Source organism: Platalea leucorodia (genome assembly GCF_965183815.1).
Source record: "Platalea leucorodia genome assembly, chromosome: 2".
Classification (NCBI taxonomy): domain Eukaryota; kingdom Metazoa; phylum Chordata; class Aves; order Pelecaniformes; family Threskiornithidae; genus Platalea; species Platalea leucorodia.
In genome coordinates, this window is record NC_138824.1 from 98,153,757 (window position 1) to 98,169,245 (window position 15,489).

The 15,489-nt window shown below is 40.2% G+C and overlaps 1 protein-coding gene across 1 annotated transcript in view; it reads left to right on the forward strand.

Moving 5' to 3' along the window:
- The window catches only part of DSCAM (DS cell adhesion molecule), a gene marked incomplete at both ends in the record, with an annotated part of 474,219 nt that overhangs the window by 399,599 nt on the left and 59,131 nt on the right, over positions 1 to 15,489 (forward strand). The window contains one exon of the mRNA XM_082337939.1: positions 10,704 to 10,857. Coding sequence (XP_082194065.1) covers positions 10,704 to 10,857 — 154 coding nt within the window. The remainder of the gene's footprint in view (positions 1 to 10,703; positions 10,858 to 15,489) is intronic.

Here is a 15,489-nt window from a genome sequence, read left to right on the forward strand (position 1 = left end):
TTTGCCCCTTTGTGCCCTTGCTTCTCTGTTATGGTGGCTCTCCCCAACCACACCTTGTTTAAAGCCTTCATCACTAGATTAGCAAGCCTTTTAGCAAAGGCACTCTTGCTGCACTTTGCCAGGTATATCCCATCCCTGCCCAGTAGCTCTCATTCCTCAAGGTCCTGCATAGAAGACAAAGCCCTGCTAGACCAACCCTGCAACATCAATTGACTCACTTCTGCTCGAGCCTTCTCCCTCATCAGAAGATTTGAGGAGACACCACCTGGCCCCTCCTACTCTTCACTTTCATCTCCCGAACTCTGTTGTGACTCTTCCTATGGTTCACGTTGCCCCTGCCAGTGTTCGTGCTCACACGGAAAAGCAGCAATGGAAAATAGTCCAAGGGCTGGATGAGCCTTGGCAATATCTCTACACATCTCAAATCTTAAAGCCTACCTAGCAAAAAGCTCCCAAGATATTAGGTCAGGTTGGCAGATCGGTGCCTCCATCCCCTGAAGGAGGGAGTCTCCAATAACTATCACATGCCTTTTTCCTTTTGTGCAGACACTAGGCTCAGATGGCTCTAATGAATCTTCTGATGGGTCTTGTTCATCCTCACCAGTGCCCAGGGCATTATACATATTCTGAATTTGCAGATCTGCAAGTGGAGCAGAACTCTCTTTCCTGTTGTCAGGAGTCACAACTTTTAGCTTTCTAATATCCTGTCCGCTACCTTGCACTACCTGTTTGAGCGTAGTTCAAACACTACCTGTTCTCCTGCTGTCCTTCCTTCTTTATGTTGCGTGACTCAGGTTCTTATCACCACATGCAGTCTTGAGCACAGTTGCTGGCTCCCTCGTCAGCTGGCTTGTGAGCACTGTTATTGCCACATGCTCCTGTTGCCCACACCACCCTCACAGCAAAGGGAAGTGTGGCACAGGTGTCTGCTACTCTGGGGGAACATTTTCACTGATGCAGTGTGTTCCTGTCTAAGCCGAGCGGACTGGCTTCTCCACAGTTGACAATGATGTCCTGCATTTTGCAAAGGTATGTATATCTGTTTAGCTCTATGTGTGTGTGCAGTGTATGGTTTCTCCACCAGAAAAGCTGCATTACCCAAACTGTAATCATTACTGCTTTCTTCTGAAAAGCTGTCTGTGCTGCACAAAGTTATTGCTGGGTTCTCTTGGGCATGACGTTCGATACACATGTTGTTAATACCAAACCAAACCCATAATTGTTCAGCACATTACAGGAGGGATTGTGATTCTTAAATGTGAATTCCCTTGCCTTTGATTAAATGCTTCATATCCATCTTAGTTTTCTGAGTGCTCAGTAGTCGTATCTCTGCCAGGCTTTTAAAGCTCTTTCTGTTTGACAGCAAATCTCTTACTGTACAGTATGAAGTGAATTTCCATGGAGCAGTGATACCTCTGTGAAGCTGCTCCCCAAAGCCCCTGAACAAAACTGTGATCAACTCCACAGTAAAACTCTATTTGAGGAAGACTTCAGATTGCCTTTCTCTTTCCAGCACAAGTACCCAAAGACTGGCAAATATGACAAGAAGCTTGCAAAGCACCCAGCTACAAATTTAAAAACCTACTTTTCTGATAAGAAGAACCCATTTATTCTCTGGTATTGAACCCTGGCAATAGTTTTGAAATGTTAGTTGATCAAACTGTTGCTAGTTGTGGGATTCTGTTAAGAGGTATGATTTCTCTGTTAAACCCACCTTGACTGAGGTCCCAAATTACCAGAAGCCTGAGGACTGGAAGGAGAAGAAATTCCAGAGCAAGATGGCATTGGACCGGATAAAGGGAGTGAATATGTTCCTGCAAAGATCCCAGATGATGCTGTCATGATAAGAGTATTAGCTGGATTAGCTGGATGACAAACCAGAACACATAGCAGACCCCAGTGCTCAAACAGGGGTGATGAATGGGAGTTATCTCATAGTGCAAACCCTACAGTTAGTACCTGGTAGTGACCTGTGTCAGAAAGAATCTCTGAAAACTGTAATCTACAATTCTGGACTTCTCCAAAGGATATAGAAAGATACAAAAAGCTGAATGCCCAGCAAAGATTCATCTTGGCCTGGAAATATTTCTGTGAAACACTTGGGTTTGGAAGATGGGGGAGATGAACAGATGTGAAGCAATGGTGAAGAAAGAAACGATCTCATATTTGGCCAAAACCCAAGTCAATTTACTTGAAAATGTGATTGATATTGGAAACTGACCAACAGCTGGGACTGTTTGGGGGAGATGGTTACTGAGCTTTTTGGTATACTTATTTTTCTGGGGGAAACATACTTTTAAGCCTGTTAGACTTCTGTATTTGTTTCATTTTTTGGTTTAAACGCACTAAGATGAAAAAAAAAAATTACATGGTTTAACCTGTGGTCACGTTAAACAACAGGTGTATGATATCTGCACTAGATACTGTTCCCATGTATATTCTGTCTGCTCAGTCCTGTGATAGGATAACCAGCAGCAGCAGTAGCGGCAGTAGTGACTAGACTATTCATCCGTTTCTCACATCTGTATGCACCTTTTTCTGTCAATCTGTAGAGCACCATATTAAGGGAAAAACTATAGTCAGATTCCCCAGTGAGGGTGTATTACAGTGGCTTTTTTCTGTTCAGTAGAAAAAATGACATGAATCAGACTCTCCAGATTTCCTTCCTCTCTTTCACAAACGCATAGACTGCAGCCTCCCAACTCTGGTCACGTAGTTTTCAAAACGTCCCAATGGAAAACACTTAGGCCAAATATCTTGGTTTCTTATGAAGTCCTATATGTTTGCCATACATTTCCCAATAGAAACACATGCAGAATCTTCCAGAAAACACCTGGAGGGTATTCTTTGCAATGTATTACTGATACCCTATCAAAAGCATACACAGGAAACTCTGGGCGCTGCCCTGTGAATGAAGAGTCATCTCTGCTCTGTCTCTGTAACTTTTAGACTTAAGGTGGGATTCAGTTCACCTGACTTCAGACACCTTGATGAGAACTGCCTCCGCTGATTCTTGGGTCATCAAGGCTTTCCTTCCATTAAAGGAAAGAAGCTAGATGTCTGAGAGAAGCTGGATGAACCTTCTTCCAAAAGCTTCCCTTCTCTTTGTTTACTCTAGAGAAAGTATACGTGGTTATCTTAAACCAGATGATATGCATTTTAAACTGGATGATATGAAAGTATATACAATTATCTTAAACTAGATCTTTAAAGAACCAGAATTAGCTGACATAAATTCCCAGCATCCAGGTATTTTCCACACAATCCTTTCAGGCAGAGAAAAATCTTGTCTTGATTTTGCATAGGATCTGTCCAAATTCAAACTCAATGTGAGGTGGCTTTGCATCATACTTTCTGACCCCCAGTTCCTCTCCAGTTTAATGACTTGAATAAAAGGCATGGAAAATAGAGCAAAAGCCAGAAGTGATTTGTTGTTACACACTGTAGAAGTTTCAGTGATTAAAGGGATGCTGAAAGTCTCTTTAAAAGAGGGGAGAGGTAGCTGGCAGAAGTTGGCAAAACAGATAAAGTTACTGTTGAACAGAAGCTTATTTAGAGTCAGCACAATCTGTAAGGTTGAATTTAAAATATATGTTCATTGATTTGTGTACTACAAGCAGTATTTATCACTGTGTCTATACAGTACTTTTTACAGCATGAAGATATTTATGTTTATTAATTCTTGTTCTTTATATAGCATAGAACTAGTGTATAATTTGGGGGTTATTTTAAAAACTTATTTTAAATAGTATTTAAAATATGTCTTTTTTAATATAGCACATGTACTGTTTACAGATTTTTCATCGTTATTTCACAGCTTTGTTACCAGCTCCCAAACATAGTACATTCATTCTTTTAAATGCTTTGTCAACTTTACATTTTTTGCCTATCTTATTTTTGTCACAGAGGAGATCTCAGGAGAGATGTGACAGAGTATAAATCAATTCTGATGATGTGCTGCTTTATACGATTTTTAAAAGGTCTCCTTGCAAAGCCCTACTAAAACAAATTTGATATTGATTTTTTCATAAGACTCTGGTCTTGTCTCACTACCTAGTCTCACATACAGGTCTATCAATAAGTCCTTGGTGTCAGTTGCAGTGTATTTCAGCAGGTTTGAATTTATCCCACTCCCTTCTGTATCATACAGGGGACACAGCACTTGGGACCAGATGGTGTCATACATTTGTGAGTTGACTGAAATGCTCTGAACAAACGTGGTGATTTCTTGGGGCCACCAAAGGAGGCAGCAGAACTCCTGGCAGTGCAGAAGGTGGTCTCCTGACCTTCCTGTGGTCACCAGCCTGTGACACCACATGCTGCTTCCTTGATCATGAGCCCCAGGAGGCTGATGGACTCTCTGTGAGTTGCTGCAAAGGGGCAAGCAGGTGGTGTACCTCAATGGCTCCTAAGAAACAGACTCCTTGACTACGTGGACTATCTGGAAGTCCAGGCGGTGGGCTGTCTTCCAGGCGTAACTCCTGGAAATGGGTTCGCAAGATATTCCTGCAGGTGAGAAGGCAGGGAGCTGCCTCTGTTGTTTCCAAAATTTACATCTAGCACTTTCTAACATTTCAGTTCTGCATTTAAGGGGGGGAAAAAAAAAGAGAGAGAAAATTTTATATGGAAGCTATATTCTGTTCTGTGCACAGCTTCTGTTTACAACAGTTATCTTCAATAATGCTGAGTGAAAAACAGATGCCATGTTTCAAAACATGAGCCAAAATAACAAGACCTGAACCGAAGCTATTATATGACCAAAGTGGTATCCAGAGTCTTACTGAAAACTGTGGTCCGGGATTGGTGGTTATCTGCAGCTCTGACAGTCTGTCCATCTGTGAAAGGAAGCAAGGCAAAAGCCAGCAGTCCTGGAGAAAAGTACTAGTCCATGACCTCAGGCAGAGTTTCACTTCTTTAGGGAGTTCACTGAGAGGGCACATCAGTGGTCTGTGTACTCTGTTCAGGGATGCAGAACTTGAAGTTCATTCTCTATAAATACAATAATGTATTGATTTCATATTAACCTAATTTGTTTCCAGGTAGAAACAACTTGTCATAGCCCCCATTACTGGATAACTTGTCAGTCCAAGAGACTCTAAAACATCATTTGCAGGAGCAACAAAGACCTGAGGTAGAGCAGGGTAGACAATTTTGTGATGGTGTTGTGTGAAAAGATGGAGATCTTTGTGTTTTGACCTTGTAGAATTAAAAATTTACTTTAATTACCAATGAGACTCAGTGCTCATTGTAGGCCTCATCTGTACTGCTGATTAAACAAGGGCCAAGGAGCAGCACGTGGCCCCAAGAGTATGTGACATTGACTGACGTCTGTCTACACTGCTTAGCACTAGCCCCTCTAAAGCAGATTTGTTTTGAAGAGAGCTATTTAGAGTAGTACAAAACTGAGCTAGAGATCAAGCTAAAAAGCAGTGTGGATCATTGGGGTGGAGTGCTCAACACACTCTCTGGCTCTCTCCCATTTAGCAGTGGAGATAAGCCCAGAGGATGCATGTTTATTGAGAGAAACCTAGCTAGGCAAATATGGTTTCACTGAGGCAGCTCAGGATAGATATAAAACTGATTGCTGTTCTGTGGGAGGCTATGAAACCAGTGGTTCACTGTTGTGGGTGGGAGGGAGCAACATAGGTATCTCTCCTGAGTCTGCTTTTGTTCAGTGGTTCCATTAGTGACCTGGATAATGAAATAGCGAGAGTGCCTATTAAATTTGCAGGAGATATAAGGCTGGGAGGGATTGCAAGTACACTGGAGACAGAACTAGAATTTGGACAGATCTTGATGAACTGGGAAATAGGTCTGGAAAAAGACAAAATTTAGTATGGGTAAGTGCAAGAAAATGAGTACTATGAATAACTAACCACAAAAGTACTGGGTAGAGAGCAATTGGCTAGATTCTTCAGAAAAGGATTTTGAGGTTATTGTGTATCCCAAGATGAACATTAGCTACCTTTATAATCCTGTTGTGAAAATCCAAATGCCATACCCTGCGATTGTTGAATACAGGTTTGGAAACTGTATTCAAGAAGGCTATGGACCAATGTTAGAGAGCCTGAAGGATAACAGCAGATACTATTAGAGAAACTGTTAGAGAAAATGCGATTTCTGGGCAATCTTGAAAGCATCAGGGTTATTAAGTTGTAAAAATATAAGGGTACTGGTTGGGAAAGGAATGATAAAACTTCATGTAGGTTGAAGACTGGTGCAAAGATGAAGGTAATAATCTATTCTCCATGTTCTTAGTAGACTGGAAAAGAAGCTATGGGCTTAAACTGCAGCAGGAAACTCAAGCTAGATTTCAAGTAAGCTTTCTACTAGTAAGATTAGTTAAGCAATGCAATAGGTCTTGCAGCCTAGGGATTTGCAAAATCTCCATTTATTTTAAGGCTTCAAAATCAGGTTGGACAAACATCTGTCTGAATTTGTGCAGATATAGTCAAACCTGGTTTAAAAAAGGAGCATAGACTTGGGTGAACTCTCAAGGTCCTTCCAGCCCTGTTTTTAAATGATGTTATGGCCGTATTTTATACCTAAATTCATAGTGAAAACACACATGCCACTTTAGGTAGTATATATATGTATTTTTAATTTTCAAGATGAGGCAGCCAATATACAGGTAGCCAACTTGTATATGCTCTTACTTCACAACACACACCACAAACCTGGGATGTTTCTTGGTTTTCACTCTTGTCCTTAAAGTCTTCATATGGCTTTCTCAGTTCACCTCCAAGTTTTCTCACAAGTTGCAGAGAATGAGGAGACAGAGCTCTTCAGTGCACCTGTCTTACATCAGAAGTTGTGTAGATGCAGTTGTAGGCAAGGTGCAGGCTTGCTTTGACTGAATAATCTTCTAGTCCACACTAAATGCTACTTGTTACCTAACCTCCCTGCTTGGGAATCTCCCTGATTGCTTGGAAAACTGTTACAAACATATTTATCTTCTAAAGCACCCTTTTGAAGTTTTCCCAGGCTATGTTATAACACAACAAGCAAACAAAACAAAAAAACAGCCAGAGGGTTCAGAGTTCATAAGCATTACTTATCTAATTGCTTTCTAAAGGAGTCAGAAATGCCAGGAGATGGCATACTGCTTCAAAGCGTACAAAGCAATGTACACCAATAGAGCTGAAGTTGCATCAGAGGAAAATTATGCTCCTGCAGTGGCTGTTCCTCAGCAGCTCTTGCTGTTGCCTGGTTTGGGAAGTAGATTGACTGCACCTTGATAAAGGACTTTGATTTCATTTTATTCTTCACAGCCCTTGCTGGCTTTTTAGAGACTTGGCCCTGTCTGCGCTTCTTAGACAGTAAGCTAAAGACAGAAGAAAAATTTACCCATCATCTATAAGCAGAATAAAAAAAGCAATTAGAAAAAAATCCCTTGAGCAAGCATGTTACTGCTTTTGGGGTAAAACAGCAGTATATGTTTCACACTGGCACATGCAAAGACCAATATGTGACAAGGTGACATTCCTTTTAAATATTTCTTATTTCAATTGTTTAATCTTCTCTTTGCTGACAAAGCTCCCTTTTTTCTTCTTGTGTAATGAAAGTCTCTGGCATGTTAGTCTAATTGAAATGACAGGCAAAAGTTAAAAGTAAAATCGATTTTTTGTCACTAGAGCATCCCCAAGTGTTTAAAAGGGAATGTTAGCTAAGGAAATAGAAGGTGTATGTTCACCAGTTAGAAACCAAAATCTTTTGCTATAACAGTTTGTTTTAAGAAAATAAGAATCATTAATTTAGTGAAGATACATTTACCAAATTCAATTAATAAGTTAATTCCATGAATAATTGAATTTATATTTGGAATAGTTACAGTTGCAAATGTGTGAATGATGATGGTTCTCTGTGGGCAAAAGAAAGGGATTGAAGACAAGGCATTTTAAAAGGCATTAGAGAAGCTAATTCTGTGATTATTCCATCTATCTTTGGAAGTCCAGGGAAAGAGACCTCCTCTGTTTTGAGACAGTTTTGCCTGCTCTTCTAGCTGACCACATTGCAACCAGAGGAATTTTGGAGGGTTGTTTGTTTTTTCAGTCTTGTCTTTAACTTTGGTCCTCAGAGGAGGAGCGCTTAGTGCCAGTGCTATAGCTTCAAGGCTGAGGTTTTCCTTTTCTGCTTAGCTGCTCACCTTATCCCAAACATAAAATCTCAAACCGGATTTCTCTGAGCTGTGTTTAGCAATTGTATACAGGGTGTATGTCTGTCTGACTGTCCCAGTCTCTGTCATTGCAGAGGGGAGCAGAGCAGTGAGGCATTTCAAGCAGGAGATCTGCAGTATTAGGAGTGGCTTCCGAAGGCAGCCATATATCCCTTTCATAAACCATGGGAGTCATGGAAAAAACAGTGTAAATTTAACCGGACTGATGCTTGCTGGAATGAAAGTTTAGCAATAAGTCTGTAATGGTTAGCTGTTCCTAAATGCTGTATCCGCATCCCATGTTAATAAGTGGTTTAGAAGTAGCTTGTGCTAGATAGCTGGATTAATGAGTGGAACCTAAGTGCCAGAGACAGCCTAGCCTGTTTGACTTTCAAATTAACCCTAGGAAATGCTGCCTCATGAATATTAAAATTCATCCTTCTGGGCCATGATCAATACATTAATTTTTATGTATGACCTCACAAAGATCCAGCCTGTCAAGCCATGGGCATTTGCCCAATATTCTTGTGTAAATGTCAAGACAGATGGTTCTCAAAACCTGCTGTAATATTTCACATAATAATAGAAGTGTCTGCCTGCACTGACCTCTTCATCTCAGAAGTGGAAACCCCAGCAAATGCTTGCTAAATGGGACGAACTGATTTGGCATTTTGACAGGAGCAATGAGATTGGCTAGAAAGTATGGCAAGGTCCCTATTTGGGCTTGTGTTGAGCCTAGATAACTGTTAGCTGGAGCAAACCAGTCTCCCCAGAAAAGTTAGTCTCCATGGAGGAAACAGGATGTATTCTTGTAGAAGCAAATAGAGGCACACATTTGTGTAAAAGCCAGGGAGTTAAGTATTTTAGTTAACAAGCACATTAATTTCAGATGCTTTCAGAGCAGACAACTATACCTGAGCTAGTTATATGGACACTTCTATAGTTGGTGGGGAAACATAATTATGTCAAGGGCATGATTCATCCCACTTGCAATGTAGGTGTCTCAAATAGGCCAGAAGAACCTTGCCTTAGAAGTTACCTTTTCTTTGCATGGTCTCTGAAGGGAGTCAAGGTGACTGGCTTAGATACAGATGTCTTCACTGTAGATTTCAAAAGTGAGATGAGATGAACTCCCCTCTTCCCCTGGCTATAGGAGATGCCAGCTCAAGAACAGAGGAATACAGTGACCCATTCAGTAGCTGAAACTGGCTACCAGTTCACACTGGAGCAGTGTTTAATGATATCTCAGAAACATCCCTTATTTATTTGGAATTCACTTTGAAGGACTACATATTCCAATGCTTTCAGGTCACCCTGCCTTTTGAAATGCTAATCAGGTGAAATTGGCCTTTACCACCAGCAGATATTTGTATATCAAAGAGATTCCTTGCACACCTTCTGTCAGTCTGAATCAAGTTTAGATTACACTAAGGCATTATTTTTAATGCTGATTCCTAGTAAAATCATCTTTTCTACATCCTTAAGGTTCTAATTATTTTTAGCCTAATGTTAGTTAGCCATTACCGTGCTCAGTATTGCACAGGGAAGGGAGTCCTTATTATTCATTCTAATGGTTCATTACCCCTCTGTTTTTATGTACAAGAATCACAAAGCCCCTGTCAGGCTACGCTGAACATTGTGGTTGTGTTCAGAGGTGACGAGGTTTCCCTTCTCCACCACCAAGGAGCTGATCTTCCCATGGAGGATGTGCTGAGGTGCGCTAAGCCCACGTCCTGTGGAGGAATCGATATATTCCTCCACATCTCTCCTCACACAGGTCACTTCAAGCAGACTGCAGAACATCTCACTGATAAGCAAGTTTTGCTTAGCAGCTGCTCAGCTTCACTGCAGCCCACAGCCAAGGCACTTAAGTGACAGTACGAGAATAGACTGAACTGGCATTACTTCCAGAGCTTGTCCTTCCCTGCTAATGTGGCTAAATAGCTGAGATGACCTTCTGGTGGGAGTCTTTGAATGGAAGTAATGTTGTGATTAAACAAAACCAGACTCAGGGGAAGTTTGAACAGTCTATTACAGAACACAGTTTTGTTTCTTGATTCACTCCATTAATGAAGGAATAAGCCACCAAACCCAGGGATAAGGAAAACCAGCACAATGGTTCTAGGTGACCAAAGACATATCTCAAGTAGTAAGGTCCAGATTTCACAGCAGATGCAGGACTGAATCCTCTGTTGGGAAAGTTTTGTGTAAAACAAAATTGGTTTGTCAGAACTATTGATGGTAAAAATTTGTTGAATATGTTCGCTTAAATTGCTTATCCAACCCTGTAAAAATAAACAGACACATAAAAGTCCTACTCTGAATAAAAACAATTTATAAACAAAATATAGGCCCAAATTCACTGAATATAAATTGATTGCAACAGGTTATTTTGTCTGCTCTGTTTATTGCCATCTGCCATCTGTTTGGAGCAATTGATACTCATTCAAAGTACCCTGAAGTAACAGACTTTGTAGCGCTCGGCTTAGCAGACTTTCTCCAAATACTTTTTATTTTAGTCTGGAAACATTTGTCTCTCCCACCACAGGTAATCAGCGAGTTTGAAGCCTCTCCCGACTCATTTTCCTACAGAATCCCCAACCTGAGCCGGAATCGCCAGTACAGCGTCTGGGTGGTAGCAGTGACTGCTGCAGGAAGAGGCAACAGCAGCGAGATTATCACTGTGGAACCGCTAGCTAAAGGTATGGTGACAGTGCTTTTTAAAGCAATCCAGAACTTCACAATGCTAATTACTGTTATAATTGGCACGTGGCTTCTTTATGCCTCATTGCTTACTGAGAGTGGGATTTGTCAGGAGTAACTTCAGTTCTCTCCAAAAGTTAGGTGACAACTCTCAGCTAATTGCCCAAGCTTTTGCTGTAGTCAGCAGAGAGAGAATGGCATGCTCCTCTAGGGGGTAATTCATCCCACCTACCTTAGAAGGAAATTAATTGCTTTTTGGAGCAATTTTTATCTTCTTTTGTTGGGTACAGAAGGTTTGCAGATGATTCCCCTCCCCTTCTGAATGTGTCTCTTTTTTTTCTTGCCATACAAGGTAACTTCTTTATCATTCTCCTCCTTACTAATATCTCTTGTGTATTCCACAAGTACTATCTATCTTCTGTAAAAAATGGTCTGATTAACATATCTAAACTCTGAACAATTGTTCTCAACTTGCATTAGCTTTGAAGTTTGCTGCTTCTATTTCAGATATGAAGAAGGGATAATTTGCCTCAAATCCTACATATTTTTTTCCCGGCTGTATTAGTTGTTCTATTAAAAGATATTGCTTTCGACACTATAGCACCTTAGCTTGGAAACAGAGACCTAACGTTTTAGACAGCAAGGTGAGAAGAGTCCCATCAGTACTCAATCTCTACACGGGGTCTTCAGACTGATTTTTTTTTTCCCCCACTCAAATCGGTAACATGACAGAATGTGCCAATATGAACAGTGTATTGCACAGGTCCCTAGACTTGCAAAGGTAAATGTATATAATTGACTTTACAGTTTTACAAGCCTGCTAATTCTTCAGTCGTGGCTAATGATGTAGTTATGTAAAATAAAGTGTCTAGGGCCTTATAATGACAGATACTTTCTAAAAAAGCTTTGCAGAACTTACTTAAGCTAAATGCCACCAACATGAAAGCGCTTTCTGCATGGAAGAGCATGCACCATCACCATAGGGAAGCTTGCTGTTCCTACCTACCTAGGTGGTAGATGATAACCAGTTTGATGATGGTAGATTAACTATCAGAACTATTGTCATGGATGGCAGTGACGGTGTTTGGAGGGTACTATTTTAACACATGACATAACTTCCTAATACACAGAAGTTGCAAACAGCGTTCCTCTGGCTTGTGATGGGAACTTGCATGTCTTTTCTTTGTCCCGTCTCTAGGCTAAAGCTTTTATCATATGAGATTGATATTTTTCAACATTACTGTGAGAAACCTGTAGTAACTACTATATTACTACTGTAGATCATAATGGAAGATTTAACAGTGTAAATTTGGGGAGGGTTTACCAAAGTAGAGAGGCCTGAGTTGGAACAAGTGGGAAATGCTTGCTCCCCATACCATTGCTTACAGTTTTTTTCTGTCAGCTGAAAAGAGTCACCTTTACATTCTTCTTCTTTCTGCATTTTTTGTACAGTCTTTCAGAACTTTTCTCTTAGTAGCTACACGGTGTTAGAGTAGTGACCTGAAGGATGGCTGAAAGGCTATGAAAAGACTGAAGGATCTGAAAAGTCTGGAGCTTTGTTATTGTTGAATTTCTTGTAGGATAACTGCATACTGCATTTTGAACACTGGTGAGACCAAAGTTGAGATCTTAAAAGGTGGATGAGGACTGTAAAGGATATCTGTAAAGTAAGACCACAAAAAACACCTCAGGGAAACTGGACAAAGGTTTCAGTGTGGTCCTCCTTTTAGGCCAGCTCTTACCTGTGAGTAATGAATGTGTGGTGATAGAAAAAAAAAGGAAACAAAAATAAAAGATAAACATTGATGCTTGAATAAGAGAAAAACAATTAAACAACAATATGGTGCAATACTAATAGATTGAGGATGTAGCAAACCCAAAACTGTGCAAGGATCCCTGCACATAATACACTAGAAATTCTCTTTATCCATCTCCTATGCATTTAAAAAAGTGGGAAGTGTTCAGACAAGATGAACACAGAACAATGCAGAGTTTGCAGGTACCAAGACGCATAACTTCTAGTTATGAGGAAATGGAGTATGTGATTGCTCTCGGTTACAAACTGACCCACATGTATCTAAACTGAAGAAGCTTACCAGAAACTGGAATTAATTCTGCTCCTCCAAAGCTTATTTAATATGATCCATAACGCCAAATAAGTGAACTTAAAAATAGCTTGTATGGAAAGACAAGGGGACTTTAAGGAAAAATAATTAATTACTTCAATATAGACAAGTCAGTGTGAACAAGATTTTATTTTGAAGCACATTAGAATGCATCCAGTCAATGTCAGAGCTAGTAGTGATACTCCAATATAAAGTCTGCATTAGATGATGCTCAGGACAAGTCTCTCTTACATGCATTTAGGACTGAAAAAGTGATGAATAATCCATTTATGGAGGTTGTGAAGACACTACGAATACTGATAGGTAGCAATTTTATGAACTTTGGATGTAGTCAGGTTAAAAATTATTGTATCATGTACCAGATTTCCTGTATGAATGCGTCACTGGGCCTTTCAGAGAGCTGGGAGAAAGTGGTGATCAGTGATAAGGGCAGTGGACACACACATGAAGAAGGATGGGCAGAGTTAATAGCCTTAAAGACCTTTCTACCCCCAGTACGTCTGAAGCAAGTAACACATTACGGGGTTAGAAGCAGTTATAACCTGATTTTGCCACAAATCTCCAGTGCAAGAACATCCTACGGGCCATTATTGTGAAGTTGTTTGCCTCTTTTTTTTTTCCCCCCACTTATTTCACAATAACTATCCAAGTAATGATACCATCATGACAGTTAATGAGAGTTAACTTTGAACTGAATTATGTCAACTTAAATATAACCCCCGTAAGAACACCTTTGAGAACAATGAAAATGTCTAGATAGCAGTTTGATGTGAAATGGATAGTCCAATTTAAATGAAAGCTTAATTCAAGTTAACATTTCTTTCTTCAATGTCTCCATTTCTCAGAACAGATTGTTATTCTCTGTAATTAACTGACAACAATAAGCAAAAAACCCCAACAAACAGAATATAATCACAGTGATGAAAGTTCAGTCTCCATGTAAGCAGGTCATGCCCCCCTCCCCCCCCCCAAATTACGCTTCATTGCTGACTTGAGAGTTGTGGGTTTAGCCTATCAAATATGTCTAAAAGACAGAAAACCTTGCATGCACCTTGTTCCTCTTATTTCCTGACCATGACTGATAGAAAATGGCATTTACCGACAACATGATAATGGATCTGGACCACTGGCAAACTGATCCTCTGGGGACAACTCTCTGACTTTAACGTTGAGTTTCCCCTGTTCTTGTAGACTACCTGAGCATTGATGTTGAACAGATTTGCCTCCTAGTCTGTGTTGCTTTGTGTGTTTAATGTTTTTAAACAACATGTGGGGCTGACATGATACTACACACACCCCATTGGTCTGTTTCTTTAATGGTTCATCATACTGGAATACACAGCATATTCTTCTGTGAGAAAGTGAATGGAAGAAACTCCTGACCCAGGGTATTCACTGACAGCTCTTGTATTTGGATTAAGCTGAGCTGCAGGGATCTGTCGTAGCTCTTGTTCAGTTTCCCTGTACAGTTTGCCTTTAAAATTTGGTTGTGTCCTCTAGAGAGAAAAAAAAAAAAGTGTGTTATGGCCTCTTGCAAAGAATTTCTGCCCATTTCTTATCCTGTGACAGTAAGTGTAAGTAATAGGATTCATAATTTAAACAAACAAACATGCAGAAAACCGCATTAGCACGAGTGCACTGTTCTGTGAAGGCACCTCTTTATCTTCAATTAATGATTGGGTAATTTGCAAAAAATAGGAACAGACACAGTCCTAATCCAGTGCCATGCCATCTAATGTAAAGCTGGTGGGTAGTTGGTAAGCATTCGGGTAGCTTCAATTACAAAGAGGTAAGCCCTGCAGCTGAATTGCCTACATGCTGCATAAAGCTCCCTTGGCTCAAAAGGGAGAAGTCTGTGAGATTCCAGGTATTTTAACCTCATGAATGCCTGTTAGCATTTCAAACGTATTGCTTTCAGATTAATTTCCATGGGCATTTATTTTGTTTCTAGTTTTCTTTTGTTTGTGTACCTGTTAGCAGTCTCAGAACATTATTAGAAGTTAAGCTATAAAGAAAATTGGAGTTAAGAATTATCATGCTGTTTTACCATCTCTTTTAAAAGCACTCCATACGTGAAAGGAATAAAATAATGCATAGAAAGCTGCTGGTACTGTCACAAAAATAGTGCAGTGTGCTTTTGTAATGTGCATTTCTGAGTTATGGTCTGTGATTTTTACCACTGGCTTATGATTCTGTGAAGCTTGTATTACTTCTGCACATCACCGTAAAATGGGACACACAGGACATTGAAAACTAGGAGCTACAACATAAATGTTGTGCTTTAGAGATCTGGTATTCAACCTGTGACTTAAGGAAGAATTCACTGTTGCAATAACTATTAAAAATAAAGGGGTATCACTTTTTGTGTTTGGTAAAAGTGGTGCTGTATCTTGCTGAAGGCTTCAGCAGGATTCCTGTATTACACAGACTTTGACCTAAAGTAGCTGGCAGCATTTGAAAATAGCTGGGTATTTTGAGAAACACTGGAGAGGTGAGAAAGCCAGG